Genomic DNA, 20,896 nt, shown 5'->3' with positions numbered 1-20,896 from the left:
TACATGAAATAAATAAATCTTTAAAAAAATTAAAATTAGGGGCTGGGGATTTAGCTCAGTGGTAGAGCGCTTACCTAGGAAGCGCAAGGCCCTGGGTTCGGTCCCCAGCTCCGAAAAAAAGAACCAAAAAAAAAAAATTAAAATTAAAGCAAGATATTTTGTTGTGGAAGTTGTAGTGTGTCACACTGTATACCCTTTGTCCACATTTTTTTTATGGTTTGAGGCCTCTGGCTTCTGCTACACTGTCAATACTGGATTCTCACCGGGACTCCTCCCAGATTTCCTGTTGTTGCCCTCTGTCATGGAGGTCCTGCAGCTTTGGGTCTGCAGGACCAGCCCCTTCACATGCTCCAGCAGTTCACAGATGTTGTAAATGTTGGGCAGGCCAACTCAGAGCCCTGGATCTTGGCCTGGGTGGTGGCTGAGCTGGTCAGCCTGCTGGTTCTCCCTCACCTATACCTCCAGGGCCTGCTCTCCAGCACTGTTCCAGTGCCCCATGAGCTTGCTGGATAGCACAGCTAACAAGGGGTGTGGCCTGCTATCCCGCTCAGGACCAGCTCACCCACTTCCCCTACCACCAGGGTCAGCTCTGCTGGGCTGCCCAGCAAGGTTCAGGGTCTTCTCTCCCAAGGGTTGCAGCCATTGAGGGATGGCACAAAAACCTTATTATTCTTGTCACAGTTAATTTGTGGTAGCAGTAAGGACACCAGTCACCATTGTAACCAGCATTTCCTACTTGGCATACTTAAATGAATCTACTGCACCTTGATATGTCTTATAAAAATATGTGCAGCTATCTAATGTTAGGGTTTTTAATGTCTTTTTTTTTTTTTTTTTTTTTTTTAGTGCCTTTTCTCTTTGTAAATGTACTCCCTCCCCCTTCTGTAACAAGAATTTGTAATCCTCTCCTTTACTCTCTGGTGTGTTAGACTATCACTGCTGGTCTAAACTTGTTTGGAGTAATTTCAGGCTTATAAAAGTATGGGAGGAGCACGCTGCACAAGTAGATGGGCAGGCGCTGTTGAGAGTTTCCACAACTGCTTTATTGTTTGCTGCTCACTTTCCCTCACCACATGCAGGTGTTAAGGGCTGCAGGCTTGGTAAATGGCTTGCCCTGCAAGCATGGGAGTCTAAGCCACTCACCCCCAGCACTCCTGTGAGAAAGCCAGGCACAGTGGCCCATGCTTGTAATCCCAGCACCAGGGAGGCTCACCGTCCTCCCAACCTGGCCTGTTTGGTGGGCTCCAGGCCAATGAGAGAACCTGTCTCGACAGCAAACACCCAAGGTGCACGGCTCCTAAGGCACAACATCTAAGGCCGTCCTTGCCTTGCATGCACATCCAGACAAGCTCATGAAAGAACTATTAAGTGTGAAGTTATAGGGTATACATTATCTTACCCCCATGCTTATATAGTATTTAAAATGTAATTAAGGTAAATTTTGTAGAAAGATTTAGGAAACAGCTCAAAACAGTTTTTGGTTGTTGACTTACAATCTTGAGAGGCTTGGGTTGCCACTCAGTGGTAAAGAGCTTGCCTGCCTAATAGGGCATGGTCTTTGGTTTAAAACCCACCACAAACAGCCGCATTCCACCCACCCCCTCTTGAAACAAAGCAAAACAAAACAAAGAAAAAAGGTTGATCAGAGCCTCCGTGCGCACACTTGTAATCCTGCACTTCAGAGGTTGGGCCAGAAGAGCATATTTCAGGCCAGCTTGATCTACAAGGTGAGTTCTTTCTTAAAAAACAAAACAGCAAAAACCCAAGGGCTGGTTATGTAGTTCAAAGGCAAAGCTGAGCCGGACTGGCTCTACTGCTTCAGTTCTGGTCACCTGTTCCAGAGACTCACTTCCTTGCCACCATGTCTGAGCCTGGGCGAAGGCTGTACTTACAGGGGTTTGCTTTCTGATCCTGGCCCTTTATAGGATTCTTACTGCCCTCATTTTACTCATGGTCTTGTTCTAAACGGAGTACAGATTGTTGTTGTGGTTGTTGGTGTTATTGTTGCTGCTGGTGGTGGTGGTGGAGTGAGAGAGAGTGTGTGTGTGTGTGTGTGTGTGTGTTTTGTTTTTGAGACAGGGTCTGTAAGCCTGGGTGGACTAGAACTCATCATGTAGAGCAGACTGGCCTCAAACTTGCAGCAATCTTTCTTTCTACCTGTTTTCTGCCAGTATTACTGGTGTCTGCTACTGTGTCCCCTGACTGAGTTTGTTAAGGCCCTTATTAGTACCAGTGGGAGGATCCTTCCAGCCCCAGGTCACATCCTGTCTCCTCTGGCTCTCCCTCCACCTTCTGTCTCCTTTAGCACTGTGTTGCTCTCAGCTTCAGCTTCTGGTCCTCTTGTCATTGTGGTTTCAAGACCTCTGCTGTGGACAGCCAAATGGTGCAAACTGGAACACCAAACTTTTTATTCCCTTTAAAGTCAATGGTTATTTGTGTTTCTTAAAAAAAAAAAAAAAACATGGTGAGAAGATTTTAAAGTTCTGAAAGGCCTATGATGTCATTTTGGAGTTACAGCGGGTGATGGGCATCAGCAACGGCTCTGTACGGTCTGGGGGGCTCCTGCCACCATCTCTGTTCTCAGGCCTCACTTCACAATGCTCTGCAGGGTCTGGTTCATCACCAAGGACATAGGAATAGGCTCACAGCCATCCTGTCCTCGGCATTCCAGAAGAGAAGCTGGCGCTCAGGGAGCTGTGTGCTTTGAGACTATTCCCAGGGTTGTGCGGAGCCCTCCTGCAGGTGACAAGGACGCATGTGGGAGGAGCAGCAGCCAGGCTCTCTCTGTCACCTCTTTAGGCTTTGTTGCTTTGTTGCCGCAAAACAAGGGCCAGTGCTTTAGTAAACATGTCAGAAATAGTTTCCTCTAATAGTTAGATGCCCTACAGGATGAAATAGTTTTAGATTAAAAACAAACCTGAAACACCTTGAATCTCTGACCCATGTTCCTAGGGTCCAAACTTTCTACAGAGACGGCTCTGTGTACCATCAAAGCTGTCCAGGTGGAGCCTCATAGGGACTCGGCGTACAGGTCACGTAGACAGTTCTTTGGAAATGAACCTTTGAAGGTTTGCCAGGCCTTCCTGCCTCCCCGGTGACTGCCAGCTCGTTCCCACCACGGAGGTGACTGTGGCGATAGAGTTGTCACAGTGCCAGAGAGAAGACAATGGGAGCAGAGCCAGGTAAATGCCACCAGTTCCACTGGGCGTTCTGGTGTCTTTTAGAATGCCAGCCAGCACTCTTTCAATTGTTTATCCCTTTTTGTGAAAGAAAGGTTTTTCAGAGCTCTTCAGTGGCACCATTTTCATAAAGGGCACCAAACAAACATTTGAAAGTCAAGATACTGTCACAGGTAGTCTGTGTTGATAGAAAGCTGTCCTGAGATTTTCATAGGATTTGTTTTAAACTCATGGATCTGTTGAAAAGATTGGACATTTTTACTTTCTCAGCCATTGAATCTGACATGTTTGCCCATTTAGACTTTTTTTAAAAGTATTTTTCCATCTGAAAATATTTTTAAAATTTTTGATTTCTTGCATGTAGGTAATGTGCTTCAGTTTTTTCAGCCCCTGTCATCGTTCTCTTCCCCACCTTGCAATTCCCACCAAACCCTTTCTTCCCATAAAGGCCATTTCCTCCCCTGACCCCCACCCCCACCCCACCATGTGTTGTTGCTTTGTGACCCACTGAGTAGTCCGGGCACTTTCGGGATGGATGGGGAGTTAGCACTGGAGCAGGGCCGCTTACCAGTGGCTGTATCACTAATTATGGAGGCTTTGGCTTCTTTTGTCATCTTTTTGTAGATTTCAGTATCTGTGTACTATATGGTAGCTAAGTGTTTTATTTTATTCGAATAATTTCTCACCTATTTATATTGATATATTGAAATGTGATTCTATTTGGGGATTGAGTTTGTATTTGCAACTTTGCTAAATTTACTTATTCTAAGTCGTGCTCTCTCTTCCTTTAGTATTACAAATATATTTATCTAATCTGCAAATGGAGATAGTTTTATTTCTTTGGAAAAAAAGTTGTTTTAGTCTTCTTGTGTGCAGGGTTTCTGGTAGCATGTTGAACAGAAGTGTCATCAAGAGCTTCGGATGATGCACTTAAGCCTTGCTCAGAGGCCACCTGCAGGCTGAGGTTGGGGCAGCCCCAGCCCCCTGCCTGGCAGACCACTGCTGTAAATGAGCACAGGGCTGTGCTTCTGACTATCTTAGTTATGTATGAGGATGGCTGTGTGGATCATTTCAGTTCTTCTGACTGTTGATAGTTACATAGGAGGATGATTGAGTTTTAAGTTTTGAGTCAGGTTCTATACCTTGAACAAAGGCTTTGGTTATAGCATTGATTCTCTCTACATTGCTAGAATCATTTTGTTAAATAATATGTTGTTTACATTAAATTAATTTGTTCTATAGATTTAAAGTAACATTTAATTTTACACTTGTAAGTATTTTTAAATACATGACCTGGTAACAGTAGTTACATAGACAGTTGCTAGGCAACCATCATTAGTATCTACTTCTAAAAGTTTCATTACCCCTGATCCTAAAGGAGACTAAATATCTGTTAATAGTTAACTTACCACCACCACCACCCAGTTTCTAGTGCTTTTATATCCATTAATTTGACTACTTTAGATACTTGATATAAGTAGAATTAGAATAGTTGAACTTGTGTGTCTGGATTATGTCCCCTACATAATGCTTTCTGACTGATGCTTCTTGGTTTTATTTTTTATTTATTTATTTATTTTTTGGTTCTTTTTTTTTGGAGCTGGGGACCAAACCCAGGGCCTTGCGCTTCCTAGGCAAGCGCTCTACCACTGAGCTAAATCCCCAACCCCTGCTTCTTGGTTTTATGTTGTGCTTTTGTTGGTCCATTCATTTGCGGTGGACACTTTGACTGTTCCTGCTTGGGTCTTCTGCTAGTCTCTTCCTTAGCAGGCAAGGGAGCCATCTACTTTCCTCACAGATCTGAAGCTGCTGTTGTGGGTGGTGGCATCTGTAACAGTGTAGTTTCAGAGCCACTCCAGTATCATTTGCTCTACCTGTTCTATAGGGCGCTGCTCCCGCCCCACTGATTTCAGCTCATAGCAGGGTCAGGGAGGCGTGACAGTGTACGTTTCTGTGTTCTGGTGTATTTCTCATGCTTAGGTTGCTAAAAGTAGTTGGTGATTTCAGGAATTCATTTTAAATGTTATAAATTAACTTTATTGATTTTTATTTTATGTATATGAGTACACTGTTGCTGTCTTCAGACACACCAGAAGAGGGCATCAGATCCTATTACAGATGGTTGTGAGCCACCATGTGGTTGCTGGGTTTTGAACTCAGGTCCTCTGGAAGAGCAGTCAGTACTCTTAACCACTGAGCCATCTCTCCAGCCAACTTCATTGATTTTTAAATGTGAATTAAACACTCTAAAGTAAAGTGAAAATTAAATTATGCCATTTAACATAGCTATAAAATTACTCTGTAAAGCTTTTTGGTTTGGGTTTTGGTTTGGACATGTTCTTGCTGTGTAGCCCAAGCAGGTCTCACATCCATGATCTCTCTGTCTCATCCTCCTCAGTGATGTGACTGCAGGGGTTCGCTGGAAAACTTTTGTTTATTTAAGTTTTAGATTGTTAAATCCTGTACATATGCATTGTGTAGGATTACATTTTGCATTTTAGCAAACAATACAGAGAATAGCCTTTTTTTAAGAGGGTGGCAACGCTGAGGGTTTTGATGTGAATTTCATAACCCTAGTTATGTGCATATGTAATAGTTCAGTCTCATAGCAACAATTGATAGCCCTACAGGGAAATGGACAATCAGTAGTCACACTGGGAAAATTGATCCCAGCAGTTATTGATGAGCTTTAAGTATAGCACAGGTTTAAAGAGCTCAATAACACACACTCACAGATACTCCCTGTTCAATTTCTTCCAAGCTGAAAACCCAACTCTGGTTTTCGTTTGTTTTCTTATTGCAGTGGTATACTTGAAGCCAGTGTAAGGGCAAACATGGTGAACCATACCTGTAATCCAGACAGTCAGGAGGCAGAATCAGGAGAATAGCAAAGTTCAGGCCAGCATGGGCTATATAGAGAATGATAGTCAAACCTTGTCCCAAGAGAAGGTTAGAAAGATAGCTCAGTCGGTGAAATGCTTTCTTAGAGAACCCAGGACTGCTAGCCCATGATGGCAGGCCCACAGTGGCCTGGGCCCTCCTCCATCAATCTCTAACTAAGAAAATGCCTTACAGCTGGATCTTATAAAGGCATTTCTCACTCGAGGTTCCCTTCTTTCAGGTAACTCTAGCTTGTGTCAAACTGATGTAAAACTAGCCAGCACACACTTGTAATGATGCTGCTGGGAAGGAGACTGGGGCCTGAGGCACTGGCTCAGCCAGTTCCAGATCTAAGAGACACTGTCCAAAAAATGAGGAACATACTGAAGAATGACATAGGAGATTTTCTTCCACACCAGCATACACACACACACACACACACACACACACACACACACACACACACACACCTTAAACAAGTTGACTTTGCACTTTAAAATGGTTTTTATTGTTGTTGTGTGCACGTGCGTATGTACATGGGGAATGCACACATGTGAAGGTCAGAGGACAACTCTGCAATTAGTTTTTATCCCATCTTTATGTGGGTTCTGGGGTTCAAACTCAGGTTGCTAATATTGAACCTAAAATTTGCTGGAGAAAAAGCATTTTACATCTTTGGACCAAACTTGAAGTCAGCTTTGTTACATATTAAATACTGTCCAACAGATGGACTTTGGTCAGGACAAGACTCTGGAACTTCATGCTGAGTGGCCTCAAGACTCGTGTTACAGGGGCTGTAAAGACAAACCCATGGGCCACCGTACTTTCCTAGGAGGCTTTGTTATTTTCCCAGAACTTCAATTCCCAGCATCTCAGGAGGTTAACTGGTCCTTGGGTAAGTGGGGCTTGCAAGTTAATTTTGGGTATTACATCCCGCCCCCTTTGTGTCTTGGATCAAATTCTTGTGATAGATACTTGGTTATTTTGGATTTAATAATATCAGCTTAATGGTACCAATATGGGTTAGCATTTACTTATTGTATCAGTGATGTAAGAACCAGCAGTAATTAGCAGAGGCAAGAGGGCTAAAGTCCCTGTGATGGCAGACATCAGAGTTACGATCCAGAAAGAGTCTGGAAATGGGCGGGGGACCAGCCAGCTCTCCTTTTTGTAGTTACTTGATTTGAGTACAACCAGATTATAACCCTGAATGGTTTGTACAGAAACAACAGTTTAAAAAGCCATATAATACCTGTTTGTTCTACAAACGCAGACCAAGTGCCCTACAATATTGTAGAACTATTTTAGTTAACAAATCTACCAGTTGACAAATCTGGGCCCACTTTTCTGGTATGTCAGTTAGCTGACAGTAACCATTTTGTCCTGTCTTCTGGGGAGTTTCCCTTTGACTTAGCATTTCAACCTGTGGCGGTGGGATGAGTACTCTATTCTATAACTCCCAGCTGACCTTAGGGCTCATTGCTGCCAGGGTCCAGGAGAGCTGGGCAATGAGGCATTTATCAGAAGCATCTGATTAGCTGAGCCAGCTGGAGAGACGGAGCAGTCACATAGGCTGGACTGGTTCATATCAGCTTTCTGCAAAGTCCAGAGCTCAGCACTTTGCAGTCCACAGGGGTTCCCTGGATGGAGCCTGACAGGAAGTGAAAATCTGCTGAGACAAACATAGACTAGGGACGACATTAAAATCTCCTAATAACTGGGGAAGGGGAGGAATCCAGTCTCAGGAATAGACAGGTGCAGAAACTTAGGCTGTACTTAACTGGTGGCAGGTGGAGCCAAGTCTTATGACTTCTTTGACCCTCTGAAGCTTACCTGACCTTTTAGTTTACAATATTAGTGTTAATTGTACTGAAAACTACATCATAGAAAAAGCAGTTAATAGGTGTCTGTAAGGCAGCAGGAGTAGGGACCTGTGCCTTTGAGTCCTGGCAAAAACTTTATGCTAAAAAGCATGAAAACCTCTTACATTCTTTCCTCTGTCCAGAGAGCCAGGTATGTGGGTTGGACAGAGGTGTTTTAGCCCGGTGAAAAGTGTCTTTAAGTTTATATTTAAAGGACAACCAGAGAAAACTCAAGTTGTGAGCTTGTGATGACTAGCAAGCAGTCAGTGCTCTGCCAGTTTGCAAAATCTACTGATGAGTGTTAACATTCTGAACCTTCGCATCTCAGAGGAAGAGTGCCCAGGAGGACAAGGAAGCAGACGCTTTTATAAATTACTTTATATATCTTAGATTATCATTGAGACCCTTAGGACTTATTTAAGCTTTTATTATCCTAAAACCTTCATACACCTTAGAACAATTTTTTTTTAAATCTAACCATTTATGAGAGACATGAAGTTATTATTGAAAACAGTCATTGTAAAGCATGTTCCTTTCGTGGAAAGTTACACCTGAAACCTGTTGATCCTTTAAAATGAAGCCTGTGAGCAAGGCAAATCTGTGTCCTTTTCTTAATAAGAGACCTAGTAGCTTTAACTAATGAACTAACAAGATATCTGGCTACAGCCTTGGGGGAAGGCGCTGACAAAGCTATAGTTGTCTTAGCTGTCAATATGATCAGGGATCTGAGAAGGATAAATTACAATCATGACCTATGTATCAGTTAAAATAATAAACTAGTTCATAGTCACTACCTAGACAGTCATCCCAAGGCTCTTGTGGTCTCCATGGTATTGAGGCAATCTGGTCCAATGGCCCATTGTCTTCTTGGAGACCCTGGGGGTCACTGTTAGGATCTGGGAGTCTCTGCCATAGTAAGTTTAACATCTTAAATGCCATACTCAGGTTTGAGGACAGATAGAGGCCTATACCTATATAGATGAGCTAAATAATCCTTGTTTGTTTCCAGACCTTGAAAACATGCATAGAAAGATAAATAAAGCCCTTTTCTGTAATCAATTACATAATGCTTAGCGTAACTGAAAGTATAATTCAGAGCATATCAAAGCTTAATCATCTTTAACAGTTTATAATAAGAATAATGATTTTTGAATTGAAGCTCTTCCAGTATCAAGATAAGACTTTTTGGGGGGGGGGTCTTTTTTTCGGAGCTGGGGACCGAACCCAGGGCCTTGTGCTTCCTAGGCAAGCGCTCTACCACTGAGCTAAATCCCCAACCCCTAAGATAAGACTTTTAACTCATAACACAGTTCATAGAGACTGGGAATTTCCTGATCCTTGCATGCTAAACCATTATAAAACACAGCAGTTTACTTTATGACTCTGTTTACCAAAATAGCTAGGGCTTATTAACAGTGCTGCAAAAGCAAGGGGGTTAGACATATATCCCTAAATCAGACTCTGTTAGCCTGAATAGACCTTAAGTAAGGAGGACATCCTCTTAAGCCAGAGGTTCTCAACGTTTTAGTGTTGAGTGTTTAACACAGCTTTGCATGGCGTGGAACCCTCTGACCACCAAATCCTCTCCTTGGTATTTCAAAACTGTAATTTTGCTGTTCCTATGAATCTCAATGTAAACATCCAACACGCAGACAACCCTAGGCTACCCCTGTGGTCTTTGACTTCAAGGAGTCCTGATCATAGGTTGTTCCTAGTTCTTTGTCATTCTGCTTAAGGTCGTCATTGTCTTACCGTAACATAAGATAGAAATACTTCAGTTTCTGATGTCTAGCTGTAGCATTTTTAATAAGTCTATTAAGATCATATATTAACAAAACATTATAATAATATCTTATATATTTTAAAATGTTCCATAGCCTTACAAATTTAAACATTTTTTAAAGTTCTTTCTTTAAAATATCTAGTTTTTAAAATAATTTTTTTGTGAAACTCCAAAACTTTCTTTTAAAGCTTAAAATCTTTCAACTACATGTTCTTATAAAAATAAAGTTCCTTTTTAAACAGTGAAGACACAGAACACAATCAGAATTTTTAGAATTCAAAGCCAAGCTCTAACATAGACTTTAAAAGCAGGCCTTGGTCTGAAAAGGGGTGAGCCACAACCTAATTCCAGAGCCAGATTCTCAGTAAATGGAACAGACAAAGCAACCTTTAAGGTCACACAGTCAAGCAAATGCAGCAACTGGCTGACTGTGACAGCAGCAGCCTAGCCATAACCAAGACCCATGGAATACAGTGAGCTCCAGCATTTAAGGGAGAGCAGTTGGAGACAAGCATGCGGCAGCCTTATCCTGAGCCTGATGCAGTTCTGACTGAGCTCCATGTTTGCAAGAAAACTTACAGGCACATCAGAAGTCACAGACCTCCACACACAGAAAACGAGCAGACAGCACTTTTCCTATCTGCCCCACTGTTGGAATTGCAGTGGAGGAGCACTTCACTGGTTGCTGAATCCCATTTTCACAGACACAGTAGCGGGATTGGCTGCTGGCTTCCCTTCAGGCACTCTGGGTTTTCTAAAGTTGCTCTCTGGTCCCAAGCATTGCATCTTGAGTCCCACGTTCCCAAAGGCTCCACCAATTTAGGGGTGACTTTTCTAAGAGCAGATAGTGAGACCCAGGCTGGAGATAGAGCCATGAGTGCAGGCTCTCTATTGCCCAGAGTCAGAACACAGAAAGACAGACCAGACAAGACATGACCAGACCCGGCAGTTAACATTTGGAGCCCTCTGCTTCAGAGGTCACTGGTGCTCGTTGACTGCTAAGGTACCAGGCTTCTCTGAGCACTAAACTTTCAAAACTTTGTTCTTTGTCATATTTTGGCTCCCAGTCTCACTAGGGGGTCACCAGGGAGGGAATCTGGTGGCTCTGACTGAACTCCCTAATTAACCAGAAGTAACCAGGGGCCGTGAGGCCATAGACCCCATCAGGCCTCCCCCTTGCCAGATCGGGAGCCACCAGAACCAGAAGCCAGGTGGACAGATGTCGTAGAAAGCTAAAACAACAAAGGCTTCTATGACTTCCAAAAAAGAGAAGCCTCCATTTAAAAAAAAAAAAAAAAGTGTCCACAAAGTGGAAAGCACTTCCCTGAGGCCTTGGGTCAGCTGGGTTAGCCATCCCAAGGTGCGTGCACTCCTGGGTAGTTCATCTCACAAGGACCCTTGAGTGAAGAGCAAATTTTGGGTACAGTTATCTCACTGGGACCTCCAAATGAGATTTGCTGGAGAAAACTGAATTCTACCTTTTGGGGCCAAATTTGAAGTTAGCTTTCTTAAGTGTTAAATACTGACCAAGAGATGGACTTTGTTCAGGAAAGTTCCATTCCCTGAAACTGCCAGCTGAGTGGCCCTGAGACGCATGCTGCGTGGGTTATAAAGACAAACCCATAAGCCACCATACTTTTCCGTGAGGCTTTTGTTGTATTCCAAGAACTATTAACTCCCAAGCATCCCAGGAAGTCACCTGCTCCTTGGCTAGGTGGGGCTTACAGGTTAACTTTGGATATTACATCCAGGGAGTAGTCTTGACCAAAGCCCATCTCTTGGTTATTATTTATTAGAGTCAATACAGTTTGCTTCATATTTGTTTCAAAATTGTGGATTTGGACCATGGCAACTCTTGTAAAGGCAAATATTTAATTCATAAGATTAGCCCATTGTCACCATGGTGGGAAGCATGGCAGCAGGTAGGCAGGCCTGGTGCAGGAGGAGCTGAGAGCTCTACATCCAGATCCTAAACCACAGGGAATAGATAGCAGCACTGGCTGTGACTTGAGCATCAGAGACCTCAAAGTTCACCCCTAGTGACACACCGTTTCCAGCAGAGCCACACCTACTCCAACAAGGCCATGCCTGCTAAAGTGCCATTCCCTGCACTTTAGCTTATGGGTCCATTTTTATTCAGACCACAAATACTCAAAAGGATTAAATATGTGGTTAATGTCTTCCTGTTTTAGGAATCTAACATCCTCATAAATGGTCACCTAGTGCCAAATATCCTAATTTTGTTTCATTAAATAATAAATTCTGTTTCTTCATAGTTAAAGAGAGTTGATAATGTATAATACAATGTTTTTCTTTTATGACTATCCTAGCTACGGCTATTAATTACCCAGTTGATAAAACGTACAGTATTCTTTTAATCTCCTAATTAAGAGCATAACATATTCAGATTGTGGATGCTGTTCATCAGTGAGGTAGACGATTGGCCCTGTTGAACGGTTAACAACACGTTCCACCTCTTGCAGCTCTCCTCTGCTACTAGGTGCTGTTAAGGAAGCTCCTGTTGCATTTCACGTGTTGAGCCACTCCCCAGTTAAGCCATTCTTAACTAGTCCAGTGTTCTTATGTCAGTAAGTATGTCTTCAGGGATACAACAGAAATATCTCCTGGATGGTCTAGAACTTAAGTTTGTGTTAGCCAGTAAGAGGCATGAAGAGTGGGTAAGCTGGGCACTTCCATGGCGTTAGAGAGGTAGCTGGTAGCACCATTGGGTTCATGGTGCTTTCTTCTGCACAGAATGCATGGATATCAGTTCTGAGATGAGATTATAAACCAAGCTAGAGGGAACATAACCAGGAAGGGCCAATGTGCTAGCACAGACTGACTGCAGCACGGCCTGCCACCCAAGCAAAAAGATGATCTGTGTTTATATTGGATGTGTGTATGTGCTGAGGACTGGAAGAGGTGAGCAGAAATGGAACAATTTGGCTCTATGATTGAAAAGAAATGCAGACAATTGATGGGTTTTCCCCAAACCAACATCATTGAGATGGCTGCATGAAGGGTCTGGAATGCTTAGAGCAGGAAACACCATCCTGTTAGCAAGATGGTCATCTAATTTCTTACACTCCCTGGTTTCCTCTTTGCCCTCTTACAGAAGCTAGGTTGTTGAGGTTTGATCTTGCTATCTATTGTAATGCTGAGTGGGGGACCCCCAAGACCTGGACTTGGGGTGGAAGGAGATCCAGGAAGGGGAGAGAAGGTGGAGGAGGAAAGAGAAGCCACCATAGCCCTGAGGGCTGGCCCATTGGAGTTAAGAGCAGCCCAGATGAAACATAGTAATAATTCGGGGTTATCAATAGGAAAGTAGATTCTAATAACTTAGAGGTAGGCATCTGCCCAGCTCTAGTGCTGGTTAAGGTTTTTTGTAAATGTAAAAGTTGTTCGTGTGTCTAATCAGGAACTAAATGGTCTAAGGTGGGGTAGAAACCCCATCTTTGGGATTAAACATTTCTACCAAACTAGGTATGTGAGATTGCAGAGTGGACTTCATCCCTGAATTCCACAACTCCTGCAGGTGGAGAGTCAGTGAATTCCATATTCAAAATCAATGATACATCATTGATTCACATTCTTTAAAATATAAGCTTTATATTTTAGGGCAATTCTAGGTAAAACACTTGTGAAGATGGCATAGCACTCATCCGTCCTACCCCCAGTCTCCCTATTACTAACACTTCACACTAGTGCTTTACTTTTTTAAACAGTTAGGTTTATTAACTGTTAGGTTTATTACATGTTTACTGAGATGTTTTTAGTTTCAGTGTCCTGCTCCCTTTATGTTCTAGAATAGCACCTCAGCTATCACACTTGCAGTCTTGGCTCCTTAGGTTTTCCTTGTCTGTGTTTGACCATGACAGTTTTGAGAATAGGTAACTAATCAGGTATTTTGTAGGTCACACCCCTTAGTTGGGATTTGGTTAGGATTTTTCTCATTATTAGACTGGAATGTGTTTAGGGAGGGTTTTCCTATGTCACATCAAGGGTGCATTACTGATGACTTTTCACAGTGGTGTCGATGTTTCTTTTTTTTTTTTCGGAGCTGGGGACCGAACCCAGGGCCTTGCGCTTCCTAGGTAAGCGCTCTACCACTGAGCTAAATCCCCAGCCCCGATGTTTCTTGATCTCACTGAGGTCTCTCCACTGTAAAGTCACTCTCCCTTCCCATATGGTATTCTTTAGAAGGAAGCCATATTGTGTGTAAAAAAGTACAGGGTGATACCCCTCTGCCTTTTCTGTCTTCCCAGATATTTATTTAGTATAATTTGCTTGTTTCAGTATGGGCTCGGGTGCTTGTTCTTTGCTGGGTTTCAGCCCAGTGATACTTGGTCCACTGCTCAGACTGCTCTAGCCTTGGTCATTTGGGAATTCTCTCTCTTGCTTCTCTGTACAGATTCTCATCAGCATGTTTTAAATAGTTGGATTGTTCTTGTTTTAGTACTGTCTTCTCTGCTCCCATTGTGTGTGTCTTATCCCAATCCTAGAAATAGGCATTTCTCTGGAAGCCCCAATTCATTCCATTCCACCCAGACCTTAGGCTCTGGGTATAAATGTGGTCATCACTGCTGGGTATCACTGGTTGAGTAAGGAAGTATATCTATATATCTCTTTATTCTAACAGGTATATACACATCTTACTTTCTCCCTTGGGGTCTGTCTTTCTTTCTCTCTCTCTCTCTCTCTTTTCTTTCTTTCTTTCTTTCTCTCTCTCTCTCTCTCTCTCTCTTTCTTTCTCTCTCTCTCTTTCTTTCTTTCTTTTGATTTATTTAGTTTTATCTTTACATGTGGGTATTTGACTGCATGTTTGTCTGTGCATTATATATATGCAGTGCATACAGAGGCAGAAGGTGTCAGACCCCCTAGGACTGAAGATCCAGATGGTTGTTGGCTGCTGTATGAGTGCTGGAAAACCAGCCTGGGTTCTCTGGAAGAACAGCTAGTTCTCTAAATGCTAAGCTGTCTCTTCAGCCCCATACCCGCATTTCTGTTTGCAGCAATTAGTCTATCTGAGTTCATGCTGAGCCTCCCCACCCTTTGCTTCTGTGTAAACTCTTAGTCCAGCTGGGAGGAACCTGACATACTTTGCACATGTCTGTACTTAGTCATTCATCAGACTTGCTAACTACTGTGGAAACAGCCTTCATACGTTTGTAATACAGGATAGATGAATGGGTATGAATAAAACTGCTGAGGGATGTCATACAGATTTCCCTCTGGATAGCGTTCAGATGATTTGGTACTTGTTAGCTCATCACTGGTGCACTGTACAGCACAGCTGCTGGCTTTTGCATATGTATCTTTGCTTCATTTAGTGTATAGCATTGTTTCTTGTTTGGTATGCAATAGAGTAAGATTTGTTTGCCAGTGTCCCATCTATGTACCCATCCCAAGGCATATTGGCATTGCAGAGGATCTGACGGTGCAGAGTCAAGCTGGTCGCTTAGGTAAAGAACAAATGCCTGCATACCAGGGTGGTATGTAGCCAGCTTGTCTGACTCTGCCTGTCTCACAACAGGAAGGCTAGACAGGTATTTCCACAGCTGTGTAACTGACGCTGTCTTAGTATTGATCATGATTACATAGCAAAGCATTTCAGAGTTCTGAGGTGGTCGCTGTATTTTCATTGGTCTGTTTTGAATGCCAGCATTGTCCCTGCCAGGGCCCTCACACATGCTAAGCAAATGGTCTACATTCCCCAGTAAGCAATATATTAAAATGTAAAATTGTATTACTTGAAGGCAAACACTGAAATTGGTTTTCTGTTCCCGTCAGTGATATTTGGTTTGTTTTCTTCACAGCATTCATCCAGTCAGAGAGCATAATAGAAGTCCTGCGTTTTGACGATGGAGGGCTGCTACAGGTAATTCTCTCCAGTAATATATGGCTTTTTTTTTCCCTTGGAAACCAGTGTAACTCATTTTCCTGAGGTACGTTTTATGAACTGTAGACTGTCTGTCAGTGGAGTTATTGCATGAACCTCCTACTAGAATTACTTTTTAGAGTAAACATTTTCTGAAAAGTGAACTCCTGTATAGTATGGAAGCTGTAGGTAAGTAAATGAGAGTTTGTGTCCTGTGGCTTCACGTGAGGGTGTGTACAAGTCAGGTCATGAGATGGGGCCTGTCAGCTCGCTGGTTGTTAGCCCTGAGTGAGGGAAGCACTGGCTCAGTGTGTGGAGAGAGTATAGCATTTACCTGGAAAGGAACGTCTGTGGACAGTGCGAGGTTTATGACTTATCTGGCTGTCACTCTCCATGCTAAGCGGTATCTGTAACTGTAGTAAGCATGAAATTAGAATGTGGACTCTGGCAATACTCTGCCTTTCCTTTTGAGCCTAGTTCAGATCCTCAGAAGACTCATTCAGTCCTCAGCTGCAGAGCAAGAGCTGGAGAGCTGAAAGCCATGGCGCCGGCCATCTGCCTTGGCTGGTTGTGCTGAGGAGGGTCTGCTCTGGTCTTGCCTTCTCCTGTCCTGTCCTGTCCTGTCCTGTCCTGCCCTGTCCTGTCCTGTCCTGTCCTGCCCTGCCCTGCCCTGCCCTGCCCTGCCCTGCCCTGCCCTGCCCTGCCCTGCCCTGCCCTCCCCTCCCTTCCCCTCCCCTTCCCTCCCCTCCCCTCCCCTCCCCTCCCCTCCCTTCCTTCCTATAGTCCAGGATGCCCCAAGATTGGGATCTTCCTTCCTCAGCCTCCTGAGTAGCAGGATTACAGACATATGCCTCTATGTCCACTTCAGCTTTCTCATTGTTTTAGGTAAGCAGTACATTCTGGTTACTCTCACCTGAGACCATTACCAGCGGCACATGATACATTTCTCACTCGTGTCTAACTAAATGACTCAGCTCTTCTGCGAGAACCTCGCACCTGTTACCCATGGCTGGCCTGGAACTCGCTTATAGACTAGGCCTGATGATTTCTTATTCCAGCCTCCCAAATGCTGGGATTGTAAGTATGAACTACCACACCTGACTAAACTCTGAAAAGACGTTCCTGTAGCTTATAGTAAAGGCAAGAAAAGTAAAAGTTTAAGTCCGATCAGGCAGTACAGAAAACAGTCTCACTAAGGCAGCCCTTGTCACTCTCAGCCACAGTCCAGCCTTACTGAGATTCCTGCAGTGCCTGATGCTGAATGCAGTTGGTTACACCTCATGCCACCTCTGCTCGGCTAATAGGAATTGTTAATGTGATAGTAAAACTTGCCAAATTCAAAAGCTGTCAAAATCTTGCTTTCCGTATTCGATAGAACTGAGGAAAATAACGTGCACAGAAGGTAGCTTCTTTAGTAGTCAGTGGCTGGAACATCACTCTAACCAGCCTGTCTTCCCACCATGCTGTTGTCAGGGTGTTCTCTGTAGCACAAGACGTTTTCAGTTCCGCAGATACTCCCTTGGATTACCATTTGCCACATTAGGACTATAAATCATAAGCCCTTAGCTTGTGGTTAGCCCTTATCCCTTCTGTTTGGCCAGGCTATCAGGATTTACCATAAAGAACAGGCAAGGGAGACCAAAGGATTCCCAAGATGGGCAGGGACCCAGGAAAATGTGTAGGGCAACAGGGAGTTGTTATTAAGACTGGTGTGACAGGAGGTGTGGGCTGCCCATTTTATGTATTGCTCCATCCTGACTGATAGAGTGCTTCCTCCCATCTTGTTCCTTTGAATACAGGAAAAGTTATGAAACATTTTCCCATTTATGAGCATTAATCCCCTCCTAACCTAACTTATATAAGCAAATGAAGCTAAGCATCATATATTTATAAGGGAAGATGACCCAACTCTATATGTTTGTCATAATCCTACCAAATAATAAACAGAATTAAGACAGGTATTGGCGGTGCACACTGTTAATCCCAGTACTTAGGAGGCAGAGGCAGGTGGATCTATGTGAGTTTAAAAGTTCAAGGTTAGCCTGCTCTACAGAGTGAGGTCCAGGACAGCCAAGGTTTAACAGAGAAATCCTGTCTTACACACACACCCACACCCCCAAAAAGGATATTGGAATGTGGCTCTAGCACCATCACGGTGGAACATGCACTTTTGTATATGTGTTTGGGGCAGGATAAATAAGACATTTAAATTAGGGACTTTAAGAGTCTAGAATTGTACTCATTTATTATTTTTGAAGAGTCAGTTGTGGGCTGTAATTCCTGTATAGATGCATAAAATGTGATAAGAGGTTTGTACAGTGAATCAATGTCTATACCACCCAGCTTAAATGCTAAGAGCAGGTACCAGCCAACACCGGCAGAGGTAAGCACCCCTCAAGTTCTCTCAGTCAGCGTTCTCAAAACTGACTCTTACGCTGCCATTCATGGCAATTTCCTTTCCTCTAGCGTTAGCAATCCAAGCTCTACGCTGTAGATGCTGTAGCTTCACTTGTGGTTTCACGTCCACGTGATTTGTGCTGCTTTTGGCTTCTCTTTCTCAGATTGTGTTAATAAAGTTTTCTGTGTGAATGAAAAACTTATTTCAGTTGCCGCTTCCACAGGTATGGCTGGGCCCAATTCGAGGATCCTTTTTGTGGTTGTAGATACTTTAGTTGCTTCTAGTTTTCAGCTATTAATTACGAGTAAAGCTTTCTCTTAGTAAATATGCATGTTTCTCATAGAGTAAGCCGCAGCTAGTAGGTTGTCTTCAGCTGAGATTTTTTTCCTCACATTTTGTTCTGCATGTGTGTTTGTGTGGGTGTGTGTGAAAGTCAGGACAACTCGTGGGAGTTTGTGCTGTCTCTGCTCTGTATATAGTTCAGGCGGTCCTCCCTGTAGATGCCTTTACCTGCCGTGTCTTTGGTTTAATAGACGGTGACAGTAGTTTTCCAGTTTACAATCCCATCATCAGGAATTCCTTGATTTACATTTAAACATCTTGGCACAGCCCACTAGAAGCACTCCCCCTTCTCTGTTCTGTCCTGTCACTATTTTTACTTGATGGGTTGTTCTTTTGACTTAGGTAATTGTGACTTCCAATAAACAGAAATCCTTTATTCATGACGTTTAGCTTTGTTACATTTACTTTGTCTTATGTCTGACTGAAGGACCAGATTATGTGACTAGGAAGATAGCTGAGTTGGTAAAGTGCCTGCATGGCAGACATCAGAACCCAGGTTAGATCCCCAGCACCCACCTGAGGAAGTTAACCATGGTGGCTGGAGAAGTAGAGACAGAAGGGCCCTGGGGCTCACTGGCCGGCCAGCCTAGCCCATCAGTGATCTCCAAGTCCAGGTAAGGGACTATCTCAAAAACCCAAGTGAATGACTTCCTAGAAATAACACCCAGGGCTGGCCCCCAGCCCTAGCGTGCATCTGTGAGCCCACACACATATGTACGTTCACATACATCTGTGCTCATCTACCACTTGCACACTATGAATGATGTTAAATTTAGAATTTCATTGGCTGCTCTCCTTAGGTACAGCTGCAGCTCCTAAAATTATAACTTTAGCGGAGGCAGGGGCAGAGCTTCCTTGTTGCCGTTCAGTTGTTTTCGTGTCCTTTGCCGACTGTCCTGCAGTACTTTGTTACCCACTCACTCTTCAGCAGCGTGCCTGTCTCCTGGTCGCTGCTGCTCCGTGTGGGAGCTGGTTTTCTGGGCTCCTGAAACCTATTTGTCTTTGCAACTACTCTTTTTAAGGTTTTGATTCTCATTCCTTCCTCTTAGATGTGGTTCTTGGTAACCACATCTTTGTTGCCCTAAAGTCCTGTGCCTTCCATGTGCACTTTTAAACTCTGTGTACACTGTTGGGTTGTTTCTTAGGATTACGCTGGATCTGAAGATCAATTTGGAGAGAATTAGAACTCTTTGTGGGAAATTAAATCAGTATGTACTGTGCAGAATAGTAATAGCACCGTGACTAATATAGTGTGCAGAACATTGTACTAGTGCTAAGGGGCAGATGACAGGAAGCTACCAGCACCTTCTTCCTTACTCCTGAGTCTTGGTGTGAGTCATTCCTGTAGGGCACTCAGTTACTATGGTGATGGATTATGTGCCCAGAAAGGCCATCTCTAGGCCTCCTGTCAGTAGTCAGAGCTGAGCTCACAGCTCATAGCCAGTACCACTCTCCCCCCTGTGAATGAGCTTCATGGACAACCAACTAGCACATCTGAAACTTCCTACAGATGCAGCTTGAAATCACACTTGACTGCAGCACAAAGACACGAGTAAGAACTAGCAACAGGGGCTCCTCAGCCCCAGAATGGCCACTAACAGTAAATTACCCTAAGCCACTATGCTTTAGAGTCTATCTTTGCAGCAGTAGACAACCAGAGCTCTGCTTCCATCGGAACCTGCCTGCTTTGCACTCGGGTTTCCCCATTGTTTCAGAAATCGCCTTTTGTATATGTGTGATGAGAGCCCAGACAAAGCTCTGCTCACCAGTGCTTGGCAGAGAGCGTCTTTCTTGGTAGATGAACCCATGTAGCAGGAACGTGAGGTGTCCTGATGATAAAAAGTGCAGGTCTGTGTTCAGGACACTATTCCTTTGAATCAAACGGAAATTGTTCTGTGGAGTGTTGTTCTGAGCTCTGTGAGCTATCCTGGTGACTAAACAAGCCAGGAAATCGTGGACAGCCTTTCATTTATAGCTGGTTTGTCAGAAGTACAGGTGGCCTGGGGCCCCCAAAGTACACAACCGTGTATGGGGTGAGGGCAGTCATCCTCTGGATTCTCATCTGACTGGCTGCTTAGATGGATAGTATTCAAACCCCCAGGAGTAGTATTTCCATCATGTCTCCTATGAAGACACGCTACATGAGACTTTCATATGTAGGGATTTAGTGGCTTTGGAAGTAAGGCACTATGATACTGCCTCTCTTTACCATCTAAGCAAGAGATTGGTGATCATTCTGTAAGGATCAGACAGTAGCTGTCTGAGGACTGGGGTGCTAGCAGTCTCCGTTTAACTATCAGCTACTGTTCTGTGGTTCAGAAGCAGCCATCCATCCCAGGTACCCAGTGGCGGAGTGGCTTGGCCTGTGGGTTTTAAATGATCATCTCCTCTCAACAGTCCTGGAGTGGGCCCTCTGTTCTGTTAGGGAAAGGGAAGGGAGAAAAAGGAGCTAGGACCCACTTTAATGAAGGCTGAGAATATTCACCTCTATTAAGAGATGTGCCAAAGTTTACAGAAATTTGGAAAGCATGGGAAAGTAACAATACTATTGGCTATTGTCCAGGTGTGCTTTAC

General features: G+C 43.7%; 1 protein-coding gene across 4 annotated transcripts in view; it reads left to right on the top strand.

Moving 5' to 3' along the window:
• Positions 1 to 20,896, top strand: part of Tmem131 (transmembrane protein 131) — a 146,297-nt gene that overhangs the window by 34,557 nt on the left and 90,844 nt on the right. For 3 of the 4 annotated variants that reach the window (XM_006244855.5, NM_001427652.1, XM_039084533.2), the window contains exon 2: positions 15,521 to 15,582. In XM_006244855.5, coding sequence (XP_006244917.1) covers positions 15,521 to 15,582 — 62 coding nt within the window. Of the gene's footprint in view, positions 1 to 15,520; positions 15,583 to 19,451; positions 19,875 to 20,896 lie in introns of those variants that run through there. The other variant, XM_006244858.5, reaches the window with a different exon arrangement.

Source organism: Rattus norvegicus, chromosome 9 (genome assembly GCF_036323735.1).
Source record: "Rattus norvegicus strain BN/NHsdMcwi chromosome 9, GRCr8, whole genome shotgun sequence".
NCBI lineage: Eukaryota > Metazoa > Chordata > Mammalia > Rodentia > Muridae > Rattus > Rattus norvegicus.
The sequence above is the reverse complement of the archived record's forward strand: the minus strand, read 5'-3'. Positions and strand labels throughout refer to the sequence as shown.